The sequence below is a fragment of the Pelmatolapia mariae genome, linkage group LG8 (assembly GCF_036321145.2).
Source record: "Pelmatolapia mariae isolate MD_Pm_ZW linkage group LG8, Pm_UMD_F_2, whole genome shotgun sequence".
Classification (NCBI taxonomy): domain Eukaryota; kingdom Metazoa; phylum Chordata; class Actinopteri; order Cichliformes; family Cichlidae; genus Pelmatolapia; species Pelmatolapia mariae.
In genome coordinates, this window is record NC_086234.1 from 3,310,860 (window position 1) to 3,325,649 (window position 14,790).

Here is a 14,790-nt window from a genome sequence, read left to right on the forward strand (position 1 = left end):
TCCTAGCAGAAGTTTACACGTTCTTCCTGTCCCTGGAGTCTCCTTCAGCTACTCCAGCTTTCTCCCAAATACATGCACATCAGGAACATCTGTGATTGTAAATTAGCCAAGATTTTATTTAAATAAAGCCTCTAAAGTGTACAGAAAAGCATGATATATACTACGTTCAACTGATGCAGGCTACAAAACTGTACTGTGTAGACAATCCTAACCAAAGCAGTGATTTGCTTTTGCAAATGTGTTACCCATTTATACTGTTAAATATTGGTTTGGTGTATATCAAAATTTCTTTCACTATGGTACCTGTTATTGACAAGAGGACAACTTAAGTGTGCAGTTTTCACTATACAGTGCTGTGTCAAAGTATTTGCCATCTTCCTGATTGTTTAAAGAATAAAATAAAATAGATTATAATAGAATAGAATAATTTTTTTCACTGCTGATCCCCAGACCCTAACTACTACCCATTACTGCCCTCAGTTAAACTCAGAGTTTATGATTCAAGAAAAAGAAAGAGACTGGGCAAAAATGGCATTCATGAGGCAGCTTCAAGGAGAAAACCACCGCTGACCAAAAAGAACCCGAAATTCTAGTTAAAATCTGGACTTAAATAACATACGCTCTGGTGTGATCTTAAACAGGTCGTTCATGATGGAAAACCCTGCACTGTTGCTGCCAGTGGTGGCACAACCAGTTATCAGGTTAAGGAGCCAATTACTTTTTCACATAGGGTCAGGTTTGGATAGCTTTTTTCCTTAATAAATAAAATCATAATTTAAAAAAAACTGCATTTTGTATTTACAATTGTTATCTAGGTCTAGTATTAAAAGTTGCTTAATAATCTGAAACATCTAAGTGTAACAAATATGCAAAAAAGTAAGAAATCAGGAAGGCGGCAGCACTGCACATTATGCAATTTCATGAATCTGGTTGCTATGGCAACTTGGCTAATAGACAACTTCAATTTGTTACATTATGAAAACAATTATGAACTCATGTATAAATGATTTACCTAAATGGTTTCTAATATTAATTTGAAGATAAACATGTTTTAATAAAGGAGATGGTGATATAAATGAATTCATAGTTTTTTCTTTAGCAGGAAAGCAAACATCTGTTTGTATTTTTGACGAGTTTTCCTTTAATACATGTCTGCATAAAAGTTTGATGTTCTGTAACCTAGCACCACCTTTAATAGAGCAGATAGGATGCATCAGGTTGTGACGATAATTAAGTTTCCTAGCAACTGTTGCTAAGGAACCTGGTGGCTCCATGGCTCAGTCTACTTAAAAGAACACTTGTGCCAAGATTCATGTTTTCTTTCACTAATTGAGCAATTCTGACTCTACTTTGCATCCATCACACAGAATAAGACATCGCCTCAATCAGGCGATGGGGGTATGTGGTGGGGCGTGTTCTGTGGTGCCGTGAGGACGCACCTGCACGGCATCCGCAATCACACCCGCCGTGTTAAAACACGGGGACTCGGGGCTTGGTGGTTGTTGTGGTGGTGTGACAAATGTTAAATAAAGATGGCTCAAAACACAGATCTGTGGTCCCCCCATGACTTAATTCCACCACAATCACCTTGGGTCAACACACCTGAATCAAGTGATTAGTTCATTACCAGGCCTCTGAAGAACTTCAAGACATGTTGAGGAGGTAATTTAGCCATTTAAATCAGCTGTGTTGGATAAAGGACACATCTAAAATCTTATCCCTAGATTTGAACCCAGAAATTTTTTGCTGTGAGGCAACAGGTCTATCCACTGTTCCACTTTAATATTATTTTAAAATTCACAAAGATGATGTTGCCATTAGCAGGAAATGCCACTGTTGTGTAAAATGGTGCATGGGTGAATGTTTCTAGAAACAAAACAGAGTTTATAAACCAAGATATTTTCTTTATTCCATCAGAGGCTGTTAAACTTATTAAAACTGTGCTGGTCAGACAGTCTTGGTTGTTAGATTATGTTCCAGAACAGTTTACTGAGTGACCATGCAGCATCACCAAAAAGCAAACCTTTGGATGACATAACAAACTAAGCATCTGTAGACTAATTTGTTCCAATCCATACAATCACTGGAGCCATGCGGTCAGAATGCATATGAGTGACAGCTTCCTACAGTTTTCTACCAGAGAATTATGTGAATGGGTCGATTTTAACCCTGACCTGGCCTGGTTTTGTTGCCTAAAACTAACCAAATGATTTTGTTATCAAAAGACATCAAAACCTAGATATGAAATAGACTTTTAAAAGAAAGTGATACATTAATTAAGTTAAACAAATGCTGTTTTTTTGGTTTCACAAAGAGCCCAGTCTCCTGGGACAAAATGCTGTGAGTGACCCAGAATGAATTCCTCCCTGCTTTGACTCTGTTACTTTTCATGCCACTCCACCTGATGCGTAGACTTTCTAGCAGAACACCATGGAAGCAACATCTCCATACTCTTACTGCAGACTTTATTTAACTGACGAGTTCCTAGTTTAACTAAAGCCAAAATTGCACAGCTTAGATCATCTGCATATTTTCTAAACATTCAAATTTTCTTTTGGAACCGGCACTATGAAATTTCATAAATCTTTCTCCACAATTACATGACAGTGTCTCATGTGTCTCATCAGACTTCCCTCTTCATTAAATCTGATGACACAAATGTCACAACCAAATGGTCTCTTTCCTGTGTGAATTCTTAAGTGGTTCTTAATATTGCTGTTAGACTTTAATCTTTTGTCACAAACATCACAAACAAATGGCCTCTCTCCTGAATGAACACGCTTGTGCGACTTAAGATTCCCCTTACAGTTAAATCTTTTACAACAGATGTCACAACTGATGTCACAACATGCCTGTGTGGATTCTCATGTGCCTCTTCAAAGTCCCTGACTGAGAAAAGCTTTTACTACAAAGAGCACAACCAAAAGGTTTCTCTCCCGTGTGAACGCTCATGTGTATCTTAAGGCTTCTGTCACACTTAAGTCTTTTACCACAAATTTCACAAACAAATGGTTTTTCTCCCGTGTGGACGGTCTTGTGTAGTTTAAGATTTCTGTTACAATTAAACCTTTTACCACAAGTATCACAACAAAATGGTCTCTCTCTTGTGTGGACGCTCATGTGCATCTTGAAATGTATCCTCTGTGTGAATTGTTTGTCACAATCAGCAGATTTGAATTGTTTCTCCACAGTGTGAACAATCATGTGTCTCCTTAGATCCCCTGTTTTTGAAAATCTTTTAGGACAAACTTCACAGCAAAACAGCTTTTCTCCTGTGTGGATGCTCATATGTGACTTCAGAATCCTGAGCTGTGAAAATCCTTTGCTACAAACATCACAAACAAACGGTCTTGTGCCAGTGTGAACACTCATGTGTGTCTTTAAATGTATCCTCTGTGAGAATTTTTTATCACACAAACTACAACCAAATGGTTTCTCTCCTGTGTGGACTCTCATGTGTGTCTTAAGACTACAATGATACCCAAATGTTTTTTCACAGATGTTACAACTAAATGGTTTCTCTCCTGTGTGGACTCTAATGTGGACCTTAAGATTTGCATTTTTGTTGAATGTTTGTCCACAAATATCACAACAAAACAGTTTCTCTTCTGCATTTTGCTTCACTTTAAGGCATTTCTTATCGACCAAACAGCTGGAATTCCCTTTTCCTGATTGACATTGTCTGTGCTGCTGAAGAGACTGATTGCAGAAAAACTGCTCACCACACTCAGAACAGCTAAAGGATTTTTCAGCAGCCTTACATCCCACATCACTATTTACCTCTGATTGACATGGCCCATTCTCCTTCCAACCCTTTTCACCACCTTCAGTTTTAGATTCAAAATTGAAAAGAGGCGCATGACATTTAACATCAACTTCTGTCTGGTGAAAGTCTAAAGCCTTTCCAGTAGCATTTGCTTGTAAATTAGCATTTGGTTCTAAGTAGGAGGCTGGTTCTGGTCCTCTCCCATCCTCCTCATCACTTTCTGCTTTAATCTCCTTAGCTGAGAAGCTGGTTGGAGACTCTGTTTGTCCTGTGCTTTGATGAAGCTGCGCGAACTCATCATCTTCACCAGTGAATGGAAACTTGATGATATCAGCCTTATCCAGACTGTTACGCTTCTGTCCCACCTTTATGTGGAGTGGGTCTGGGTCCTGCTGGTCCCAACCTGGAGTCCATAGAAGCCCTTCTTTAACTGGCAACATCTGCTGGACATCTGCAGGGAACAGTGAACCATCTTGAACCATCCTCAGTTCAAGATCTATTATTAAATGTACTCTAACTTGCTGGTTAAAGTCAGGTCAATTATTAGTTTAATTACTAGTTAAGAGTACATTTGACACTAGATCATGAACCACTGGGTCACATGACAAAAGCAATAGCTTTATATTTGAGGAAAATAAGGATAAGTGGAAGAAAATGGATGCAGGGATGGAATATAAATATATATTTATCAATGTGTGTGTGATACATGACACCATGCCTTTATGAAACAGAGTTTGAACATTTTAAAATACCCCTAATAAATATTTTTCTGATCTTATGAGCCCTAGGCTCTTTTAAATAAATTTCATTAATTCTATCTTAATAATTTTATATTGGTCATCATCTGGGTTAACCATAATTGGTATGTCTATTTTTTCTTTTCTAATATAATATTGTACAGGGTGGGCCATTTATATGGATACACCGTAATAAAATGGGAATGGTTGGTGATATTAAAGTCCTGTTTGTGGCACATTAGTATATGTGAGGGGGCAAACTTCTCAAAATGGGTGGTGACCATGCGGCCATTTAGAAGTCGGCAATCTTGGATTAGAGATGGACCAATCCAATATTACGTATCAGTATCGGTCCGATACTGACCTAAATTACTGGATCGGATATCAGCGAGAAATAAAAAATGTAATCCGATCCATTAAATATCAAAAAAGCACCTCACAAAACTTGCGACATGGCGTAACTCGGCTCGTAACCGTAGCATGTCGGAGCAGTATGCCTCACGTGATAGAGCGGCTGTGTGTATTTGTAGCCTCGCTACCAAACCAGCATTTCATCTCCGAGGAAGTTATCCCAGAGAGAAGTAAAGCAAGTGTGTAAGTTCATCTCTGAATGTTTGTAAAGCATTCCCGCGTTAAGCTTAACAACCGATATATGGAGCGACTGCCTCTCTCTCTCCCCCTACCTCTCCTGCTGCTACTTCAATCGATGATCAGCTGATCAGCTTTTCTGTCGCGACTCCGTCTCTCTTCTTTGTTTTTGGCCCACTTTGCACCAGAAAGAGGAAACCAGCGGCTGAACAACAGCAGCACGTTTAAGCTTGATAAGCTGTTGTTAGAATTTATTTAATATTAGTTTGTACACCAGGATCTTTTTCTACGCAGCTGACGGCTGGTAACTGTGCAGGGGCGGATCTAGCAAAGCTTAGCCAGGGGGGCCGATAGGGCATGAACAGGGAAAAGGGGGCACAAAGACATACTTTTCTTTCTTATTCTCATTTAAAATATCTAGCTTTTAATAAATAATTATCCGAATCTTACACCCAAAGTTTTAATCTGATGTAAAATGTATAGAAGTCCATTACTGTATATAGTAACTGTTAAGTCTAAGCTATAGTACTTTTTCCTTTGGGAAGATACCATCTGTGAATTCTGTTGAAGAAAGATGTTGAATCTATTTAATTATTCTTGAAAAATAATTGATTTCTGTGCATTTTTTTTCACCCTGCATCAAATTAAAGTTGATTACGTCGATTAAGCATCGTGAGGTGGAGGGTGGGGGGTGGTTCCCTATTTTTTTTTGCTGGGAGTTTGCAACCCTATTAGTTAGGTTGCTTAATATTTCTGCTAAGTACTCTTTGAAATACCAGAATAGGGAGGATGGAGTAGGTTTAAGTTAGGCTTTAAGTTAGGTAAGGTTTATTAGATTGATCAGTGTTGCTGAACTATGAAATATTTTGGGCGCAGTGTATTTTTTACATACAGGTATAACAGAATAGCTTTAGTGTTGTTGTTTATTTAAACTTGAGTATGAACTTATACAAAATGCAGCAAGATATTAAAAAAACAGTTTTATTGATTAAAAAACACACTATATCGGATTCATATCGGTATCGGCAGATATCCAAATTTATGATATCGGTATCGGACATAAAAAAGTGGTATCGTGCCATCTCTATCTTGGATACAACTTTTGTTTTTTCAATAGGAAGAGGGCCATGTGACACATCAAACTTATTGGTAATGTCACAAGAAAAACAATGGTGTGCTTGGTTTCAACGTAACTTTATTCTTTCATGAGTTATTTACAAGTTTCTCTTTGTTCACAGCCATTGACATGTCAAAGAGGTTAACACGTGAGGAGCGGATCGAAATTGTGTTGATATTTGGTGAACGCAGTAACCGGGTCATTGCAGGAGATTTCAATGCAAGACACCCTACGAGACCACCCATCTCCCATGCTACAGTTAGCAAACTGCTTGCTAAGTTTCGTGAAACTGGTTCAGTGTTGGATTTGCCAAAATGTGGACGCAAGAAAACTGTCACTAATGAAGAAACATCAGTAGCTGTCCTAGCTTCATTCAGCAAGAGCCCACAGCGTAGCACTCGCCACATGTCACTGGAGAGTGGCATTAGTCGAACATCCCTTCGGCGGATATTAGCTACTCACAAATGGCACCCTTACAAACTCCAGCTACTGCAGCATCTCAACGAGGATGACCCAGATCGGCGCACAGAATTTGCAGAATGGGCAAAACAAAAATTGGAACAGGACCCTCAGTTCACGCAGAAGATTTTGTTCAGTGATGAGGCAAACTTTTATGTGAATGGTGAAGTTAACAAACAAAACCACCGCTATTGGTCTGACACTAACCCACATTGGATGGATCCCTCCAAGACTGCTGGAACAACAAAAGTGATGGTTTGGTGTGGTATATGGGGTACAACGATAGTGGGTCCATTCTTCATCAATGGAAACCTCAAGGCCACTGGATATTTGAAATTGCTACATGATGATGTGTTTCCCTCTTTATGCACTGAAGCTGACACGTTCCCTGAGTTTTTCCAGCAAGATGGTGCACCACCACATTATGGGTGCTAGGTCCGAGCATTCCTAGATGAACAGTTTCCTGGAAAGTGGATTGGTCGTCGTGGGCCAGTTGAATGGCCCCGAAGGTCTCCCGATCTGACCCCCTTAGACTTTTATCTTTGGGGTCATCTGAAGGCAATTGTCTATGGTGTGAAGATACGAGATGTGCAGCACCTGAAACTACGGATACTGGATGCCTGTGCTGGCATTTCTCCTGCGGTGTTGCTATCAGTGTGTGAAGAGTGGGAGAAGAGGGTTGCATTGACAATCCAACACAATGGGCAGCACATTGAACACATTTTATAAGTGGTCAGAAACTTGTAAATAACTCATGAAAGAATAAAGTTACGTTGAAACCAAGCACACCATTGTTTTTCTTGTGACATTACCAATAAGTTTGATGTGTCACACAGCCCTCTTCCTATTGAAAAACAAAAGTTGTATCCAAGATGGCCGACTTCTAAATGGCCACCATGGTCACCACCCATCTTGAGGAGTTTGCCCCCTCACATATACTAATGTGCCACAAACAGGACTTTAATATCACCAACCATTCCCATTTTATTACGGTGTATCCATATAAATGGCCCACCCTGTATAATATCTATCCATTCATTTTCCACTGCTGGTTTGGAACACAGGGGCAGCAGTCTGAGCAGAGAAGCCCAGACTTCCCATCTTTCCATAATTTTAGATTTATTATCTGTATCTGAAGAAATTATCTGTATTCTGGCAATACAACAAAGCAGATAAATAAAAGGTATAAATATTACTATGTGTAAAGTGCTATTCACTTGTTTACACACACCTGTATAATTTAAGAACTTTTTAAAGATTCTAATATTTCAAATAATAATAGACAATATAAGAGAGCGAGACACCCAATGACTCTTTGGGAGAAGAAGGTTTAACTTCCATACGAAAAAGGGTTTTTTTTTTTTAGCCTAATTTTCAGCACAGTTTGCAAATGTTTTTAACAGATCTGATTAACACTTTTAAACTGGTAGTTTGGTAAGATGTTCTTTAAGGAGGACTTATAGTAGGAGGTAATTTTATCATAACAACAGGAAGAAGGAATCCAAAAATTAATCTTGCAAAAGTTAGTAACCTTTTGTAATCTTTGCCAGTAATGTAACAGCAAGAATAGACAAAGCAGTTTTAACACAGTTTTGTGGAAATAGTTTACATTTCTTTAATCTCCATCAAACAAAAATATCTCACTTACCTACATCCTTCTTGACTTGTGTCTGCACTAATTCTGATATAGCTGATGGAGAAATAGGGGCCACCTTATCAAGATCTTTGGGTTCCTCGGGTGGAAGGCTCTTTGTGTGAACACTTTTGTGTCTTTTCAGATCCCACAGATGTGAAAAACCTTTACTGCAAACATCACAAGCAAAGGGTTTCTCTCCTGTGTGGACTCTTATGTGTCTGTCGAGACTGTACTGATGTCTAAATATGTTTCCACAAATATTACAACTAAAGGGTTTCTCTCCTGTGTGAATTCTCATGTGAGTCTTAAGATGGGATTTTTGATGAAATCTCTGTTCGCAAATATCACATCCAAATATTTTCTTGCTTGTGTCAACTACATTTTCCTCCAGTCTGGAAGCTTTCTCATTAACCAAACAGCTGGGAGAGTTTTCTGCTGAATGACTTTTCTTGTGCCTCTGAAGAGATCGCTTGTAGAGGTATTGTTTATCACACTCAGAGCAGCTAAAGAATGGAACATCTGCCTTGCAGTGGTCCTTGGTCAGTCTTTGATGAAGCTGTGAGAGGCTGGCCTCCTTCAGACCATTAAGCTGCTCTCCTTCTTGACTGGTGATGAGTTTCGCTTGTTTCTCCTTCATGTGAAGGAGGTCTGGGTCCTTCTGCTCCAGACTGGGGTTTGACGAAACACCTTCATCAACCTGGATAGCTGCAGGACACATTCAAACAAATGCACATTATGGATACCTGGTGTAAGTACACATATCCTCAGCAGCTTTAATATATAAAATAAAATGAACAACAAATTGTTGCTGATCTATTTTGTGGATTTTAACAACAAAACTGGACCAAGTTTTTTTCCCTGGTTCCACCAGTTGTCTTTTAATCAGCTAGTCATCATTGTTGGATTACAAATTATAACAAACTTTGGATCACATGGCATCAAATGCATTTGTAAATAAATATTTTATTACAATTTTCCTTTTTTTTTCTTCTTCCAGCTGCTCCCTTTAGGGGTGCATAGAAGATCATCTCACCCTATCCCAGCATCCTTCTCTGTCACATCACCCCCTCTGCACATCCTCCTTCACCTCCCCTGTGGTCTTTCTCTTTTGCACCTGCCTGGCAGCTCCATCTTCAGCATCCTTTGTCCAGCTTATCCACTATCCCTCCACTGTCTACCACCTTTTTGTCAGTCCCACCATCTCCAAATGATACTTCCATCACAAATCACCCCTGACACTTGCCTTCAACCACTCCACCCTGCCTGCACTCTCTTCTTCACCTTTGGATGGCTGACCCCAGGTATTTAAACTCATCTATCTTTAATACCTGTGCTCATTGCAGGTTCACCTTTCCATGTCTCCTTCTTATTCACACATTCCTCCATAAGACCACCACTCCATGCTCTCTTCCGCCTGGTAGCTACTCTCACAATGATCACAATGCCATCTGCAAACATACAAATTGCAAATGAAAATACCACTATCGTTTTTAAAATTGTTTAAAGGACATCGCCTGCACCTGGTAGTATCAGAAGGCTGCGTTCAGAGGTGGTGCTTTGTAGTATTAGATGGATTTAAAAATGGATATTTCTGCACTTTTACAGGTGTGGCTACATGCATACTATGCATTTGTGTTTGTAATCATACTAATGGGTTCATGATATTGTTTCAATTTGGTTGTTTACCCTTAAATTTGTTGTGTAGGCTACGAAGGCATCTCAGACTACAGGTAAAAATGTAAATCTGCTGTTCTGTTTTATTGTGCATTTTAAAATATGAAATCAGTTTGGCAGACATAGCAAATTTTACTGTGTAAATTTTACTGCCGAGTAAGTGCTGCCATTGTTGTCATTAGGGTTTGCTCATATTTAAAATTTGGCAAAAAGTTTCTTAACACTGAAACGTCATTTCCTCCTGTGCAACATGTTTCTGGGCCCACACAGAATCACAGGCACATCATTAATCTTATTTTCACTGCTGGCCTTTTTCTAAACTGTGTCTCACTGGTGGTTCCATTGACATCCACATTAATCTGACTTATGAATCCTTCCCTTTGGATTTGTGATTCAATTAGGTCTCAGTCCCAAAGCTTAAATGGCACTGACACTGGAAAAATTCCCATGGTACCGAGCCTTCCTGAAGAAAGTGCTGTCATACATTAAAGAAACAGCACTGGGAGAAATTGTTATTTAAATGGTATTTAACCAAGAGTATGAGGAAAGTAAATGCCTTACCTTGTCTGTTTCTGATGGCTAGCTGCTCCGTTTCTGATGTGGCTGGTTTAGATTTGAGCAACCTCAAATAGACTCCTCTTGATTTACCGGGTACAAATTTCCTAACTTCTGTGTGGATGTTCATGTGTCTCTTTAAAATTCCTGGCTGTGAAAATCTTTTATTACAAACATTACAACCAAATGGCTTTTCTCCCGTGTGGACTCTGATGTGTGTCTTCAGATTTCTCTTACAGTTAAAGCTCTTGCCACAAACATCACAACCGAAAGGTCTCTCTCCTGTGTGGATTCTCATGTGTGTCTTGAAATGCATCCTCTGTGCAAATCTTTTACCACAAACACTACAGCTGAACGGTTTCTCTCCCGTGTGGACACGTTTGTGTCTCTTTAGATCACCTAGTTGTGAAAATCTTTTACGACAAACATCACAGTCGAATGGTTTCTCTCCTGTGTGGACTCTCTTGTGCGATTTCAGAATCCTCAGTCGTGAAAAGCTTTTACTACAGACGTCACAAAAAAATGGCTTCTCTCCCGTGTGGCTTCTCATGTGCGTCTTTAAATGTACACTCTGTGTAAACTTTTTATCACACAGGCGACAGCCAAATGGTTTCTCTCCGGTGTGAATTCTCACATGTGTCTTAAGGTTACATTGATGTCTAAATTTTCTTTCACAGATATTGCAACTAAATGGTTTCTCTCCAGTGTGGACTTTCATGTGCACCTTAAGATTCACATTCAGCTGAAACCTTTGTCCACAAACATCACAGCCAAATGGTTTCTCTTCTGTTTGAACTGTCCCCTGTGAATCTGCATTTTGGTTCACTCCAGAGCTTTTATCACCGACATCACAGTTTGAAGCTCTTTTCCCTGACTTAAGTCTGATGTGTCTCTGAAGTGACCAGTCATGGAGAAACTGCTTACCACACTCAAAACAGATCAAGGGCTTTTTGGCATCACTATTTGCAAATGACTCTTCACTATCTTCACTTTCAGGTTCAGGTTCTGTCAGGGGTTCCTGCCAATCATCAGCTCCATACAAGTCTGAACGTTTTACATTAATATTGGGTTGTAAATTATTATTTGGATTTGGGTTTGTGGCTGGTTCTGGCTCTTTGTAGTCCTTTCCATCACCTTCTGCTTTAATCTGTTTGGCTGAGCTGCTGGTTGAAGGCTCAGCTTCTCTGTTGTCTTCAGCTGGTGTTTGATGAAAATGTAGGAGGTGAGGTTTCTCTTCATCATCTTCATTCTTTACACAAACAGCAGTGATGGGGAAACTGGTGATATCAGCTTTCTGTATACCATGAAGCTGCTCTCCCTCCTGGCTGGTCAAGAGTTCCTCCTCTTCCTCCTTTATGTGGAGGAGGACCAAATCCTGCTGATCATGACTTGAGCTCTCTTCTTTAAGTAACAACATCTGCTGGACATCTGCAGGCAACATTGAAACACACATTTATATTATGGATAGATGTGACTACATTCACACATTTACCCAGCAGCTTAAACATGATTGAAAGTTGTCACCCGTTTAGAAAGAATTAATAATAATTTAATAATCAATAAGAACTAAAACGTTTCCATCTCCATTCAGATTTCATTACCCAAAAAGTAATCCTATAACACACTAATACCACAGAACGCATTGCCAGTCCATGAATCCAGCTATGACCTCACATTAAAACAGGTGTATCATCCTGCCTGACAATATTTCTGAACAATATTTTAATATATTTAAAAAAGGCTGAAGAGGAAGAAGACAACAGAAGGACAGGTACTGAAATACTCCACCCCCTCATATAAAAACATTTGCATGTATTAATTTATTAGATATTTCTTCATGGAGCTCTTTAATTTATTCACTTTGTTTATGACAGGAATTCTTTTAATTCTTTGACTAACATTTTTCATTTTTTTTCCAGTGAGAAAAAATTGTAACTTGTTGCAGCTGTAGGGATGTCCTGAATCCTGTTTTAAAATTTCTTCATCAACAAAGGACAAGCTGTGATCGGGAGAGAGCTACACGCTGTGATGAATTCATCACCTCGCTGTACTGGAGGTGTCTTTCACCTTCCCCCAAGTATCCTTCAAGACTTACTGAGCTCAGCATTTGAGCCATGACTGCAGTCACACATGGTCCAGAACACAAAGAGAAATGTTTTTTCTTTCATGATTTGGCAAGTAAACTTTATTGATAACTGTAGTTCACTCTGTCTCTTGACTGAAATGTACAAAACTGAGGGAAAAAGAAAAAAAAGACAAGAAATTAACAAATTTTTAACAGGTTCCCAAATTCCATCCTGTCCAGTGCTGGAAAAAACCTAAACGATATCCAGAAAGGACAAAAATATGAATTAAACATCAGAGTAGTGTGTTAAAAGAAAAGAAAAAAAATATCTGTCTTACCGAGACCTGTCCTAACTTGTGTTGGTGCCGTGTCTGATGTGGTTGGTGCAGATATCGGGGGCAGCAGCCCTTGGAGGTCACCCAGTTGATGGCTCTTTCTTCGAGGCATCTCTAGTCCACTGACAGTTTTCAGGTACAAATGTCTGAAACTGTAATTAAACAGACATCAGTATTTTAATATATAGTATATCTTTGCAGATATAACTGACTGAGCACTTGCATAGAAAACACTGTGTCAGCTCTCTGTGTGTAAAACATCCTGTGGTGGGGTGTGGTTTGTGGCTCAGGTGCAGGATACGGCTGGAGCAGTGGGTTCATGGTGCCGTGTCAGGGGAGGCTGATACACACCTGAGCTCCATCAGCTGGGACCTGAGGTGGTATCGTGTGTGTGTGTGTGTGTGTGTGTGTGTGTGTGTGTGTGTGTGTGTGTGTGTGTGTATGGGTGGCAGCTGGAAAGTTGGAAAGCTATATGCATGACAGAAGCATGTTTTTTTCTTGCTGTTAATAAATATGATGAGTTAAAATATTTAGAACATTTAATTTTTTTTCAGAGCACCTTATATAATACACCCTCCCTGCCACCCCTGTCATCAACAGCTGCATATATTCAATCTTTCTTTGACAAACAGTGTATAATAAATTTATAATATTGTACATGTACTTTGTCACATTATCCAACATGAATCTACTATAACAGTAAAGTCAGTCAATTACTTTGTACTTATATGCAGATACTTTTGCTGCATTCATATTTAGGCTTGTGCACTGTATTTGCATAAATGAGTTTTAATGTTGGCTGTGAAACTCTCAGAAATTTTGTCTCGCCAACAATATTGAGACACTTTGCAGATGAGTTCTCTGTTTTGATTTATTAATTAGAAATGTGAATAGTTATTGAAAATACTTGTGCAACAGGACTGGTAATTGTCACGTTTGGCTGTCATGTTTGGCTGATTTGAGCTACGGAGATTTTGGGTGCGGTTTATTTGCCGTAATAGTCATGGGCAGAGCAGTGACACCACGGCGGGTCTTTTCCTTTATTTTCAGCGCAAATATTTGTATATTTTCTCTCTCGTCGCTAATTATGCTCATGGCAGACTGTAGAAATACCTGCTGAGCAGCAAACAGGTAACTTCCGCGTCACTGTGGGAACAGCTGTGGTCCAGCTGTGGGAGAGCCGCTCTGGTTCCTGCGTTTGACGCTTCTTCCTATTTAATTCCTCCTTTAATGTCCACAGTTGTCGTTTTTCTGTGGGTTAAATATGAAGTATTGCATGCAGTTGGTAAAACGTGGAAAAATAAAAACACTTCGAAAGGACCGACACTTTTCTGTGGCTCCGTCCGTCCTTTGTTTTGTTCCCCCTCGCAATACAGTACAACAAACCGAAGGTTCCTACACACACCTTTTTTAGTTTCCTGCTGCAGTGATCGTGTACTTTATAACTCCAGCATTCCTGAAGCGACAATAAATACTGATAACTTTAAGTCTTACATTTTGTTCATATTTCATATTTTCACAGTTTGGTGTGGATCAGTTTTGACCCAGGTCAAGAATTCCATCCTAATAAATATGTAAACTAAAAATTTTCTTATTTAGGATGTATAAAGAGCCTATAAATGAAAGTCAGTGATTCTTTTTAGGTTTGAAAGCACTTTTCTCTGGAGAAAAACATATGTTATCACATAATTTCATGTCCTGTTTTACGTAACACATGACAACTATAGCAGCGACATATTGAGTCTGACAGTGATGTCAACTCTGGCCCTGGTTTATCTTGGTGGATGTTTATTATATGAGGGTATGTTTTTGGTAGTGTGTTCATTCATGTGTCTTTCTTTCTGTCTGTAAACATGAT

General features: G+C 39.2%; 1 protein-coding gene across 1 annotated transcript; it reads right to left on the reverse strand.

The window, feature by feature from the left end:
* Positions 1-1,385: 1,385 nt before the first annotated feature.
* LOC134633433 (zinc finger protein 271-like) lies at positions 1,386-14,268 on the reverse strand. The gene is made up of 7 exons (XM_063482278.1): positions 14,046-14,268; positions 12,936-13,084; positions 10,539-11,960; positions 9,632-9,751; positions 8,670-9,008; positions 3,781-4,217; positions 1,386-1,439 (listed from the first exon to the last, which is right to left on the reverse strand). Exons 2-7 carry the CDS (start codon positions 13,042-13,044, stop codon positions 1,386-1,388), a joined length of 2,481 nt encoding a protein of 826 aa, XP_063338348.1. The 5' UTR covers positions 13,045-13,084; positions 14,046-14,268.
* Positions 14,269-14,790: the final 522 nt, after the last annotated feature.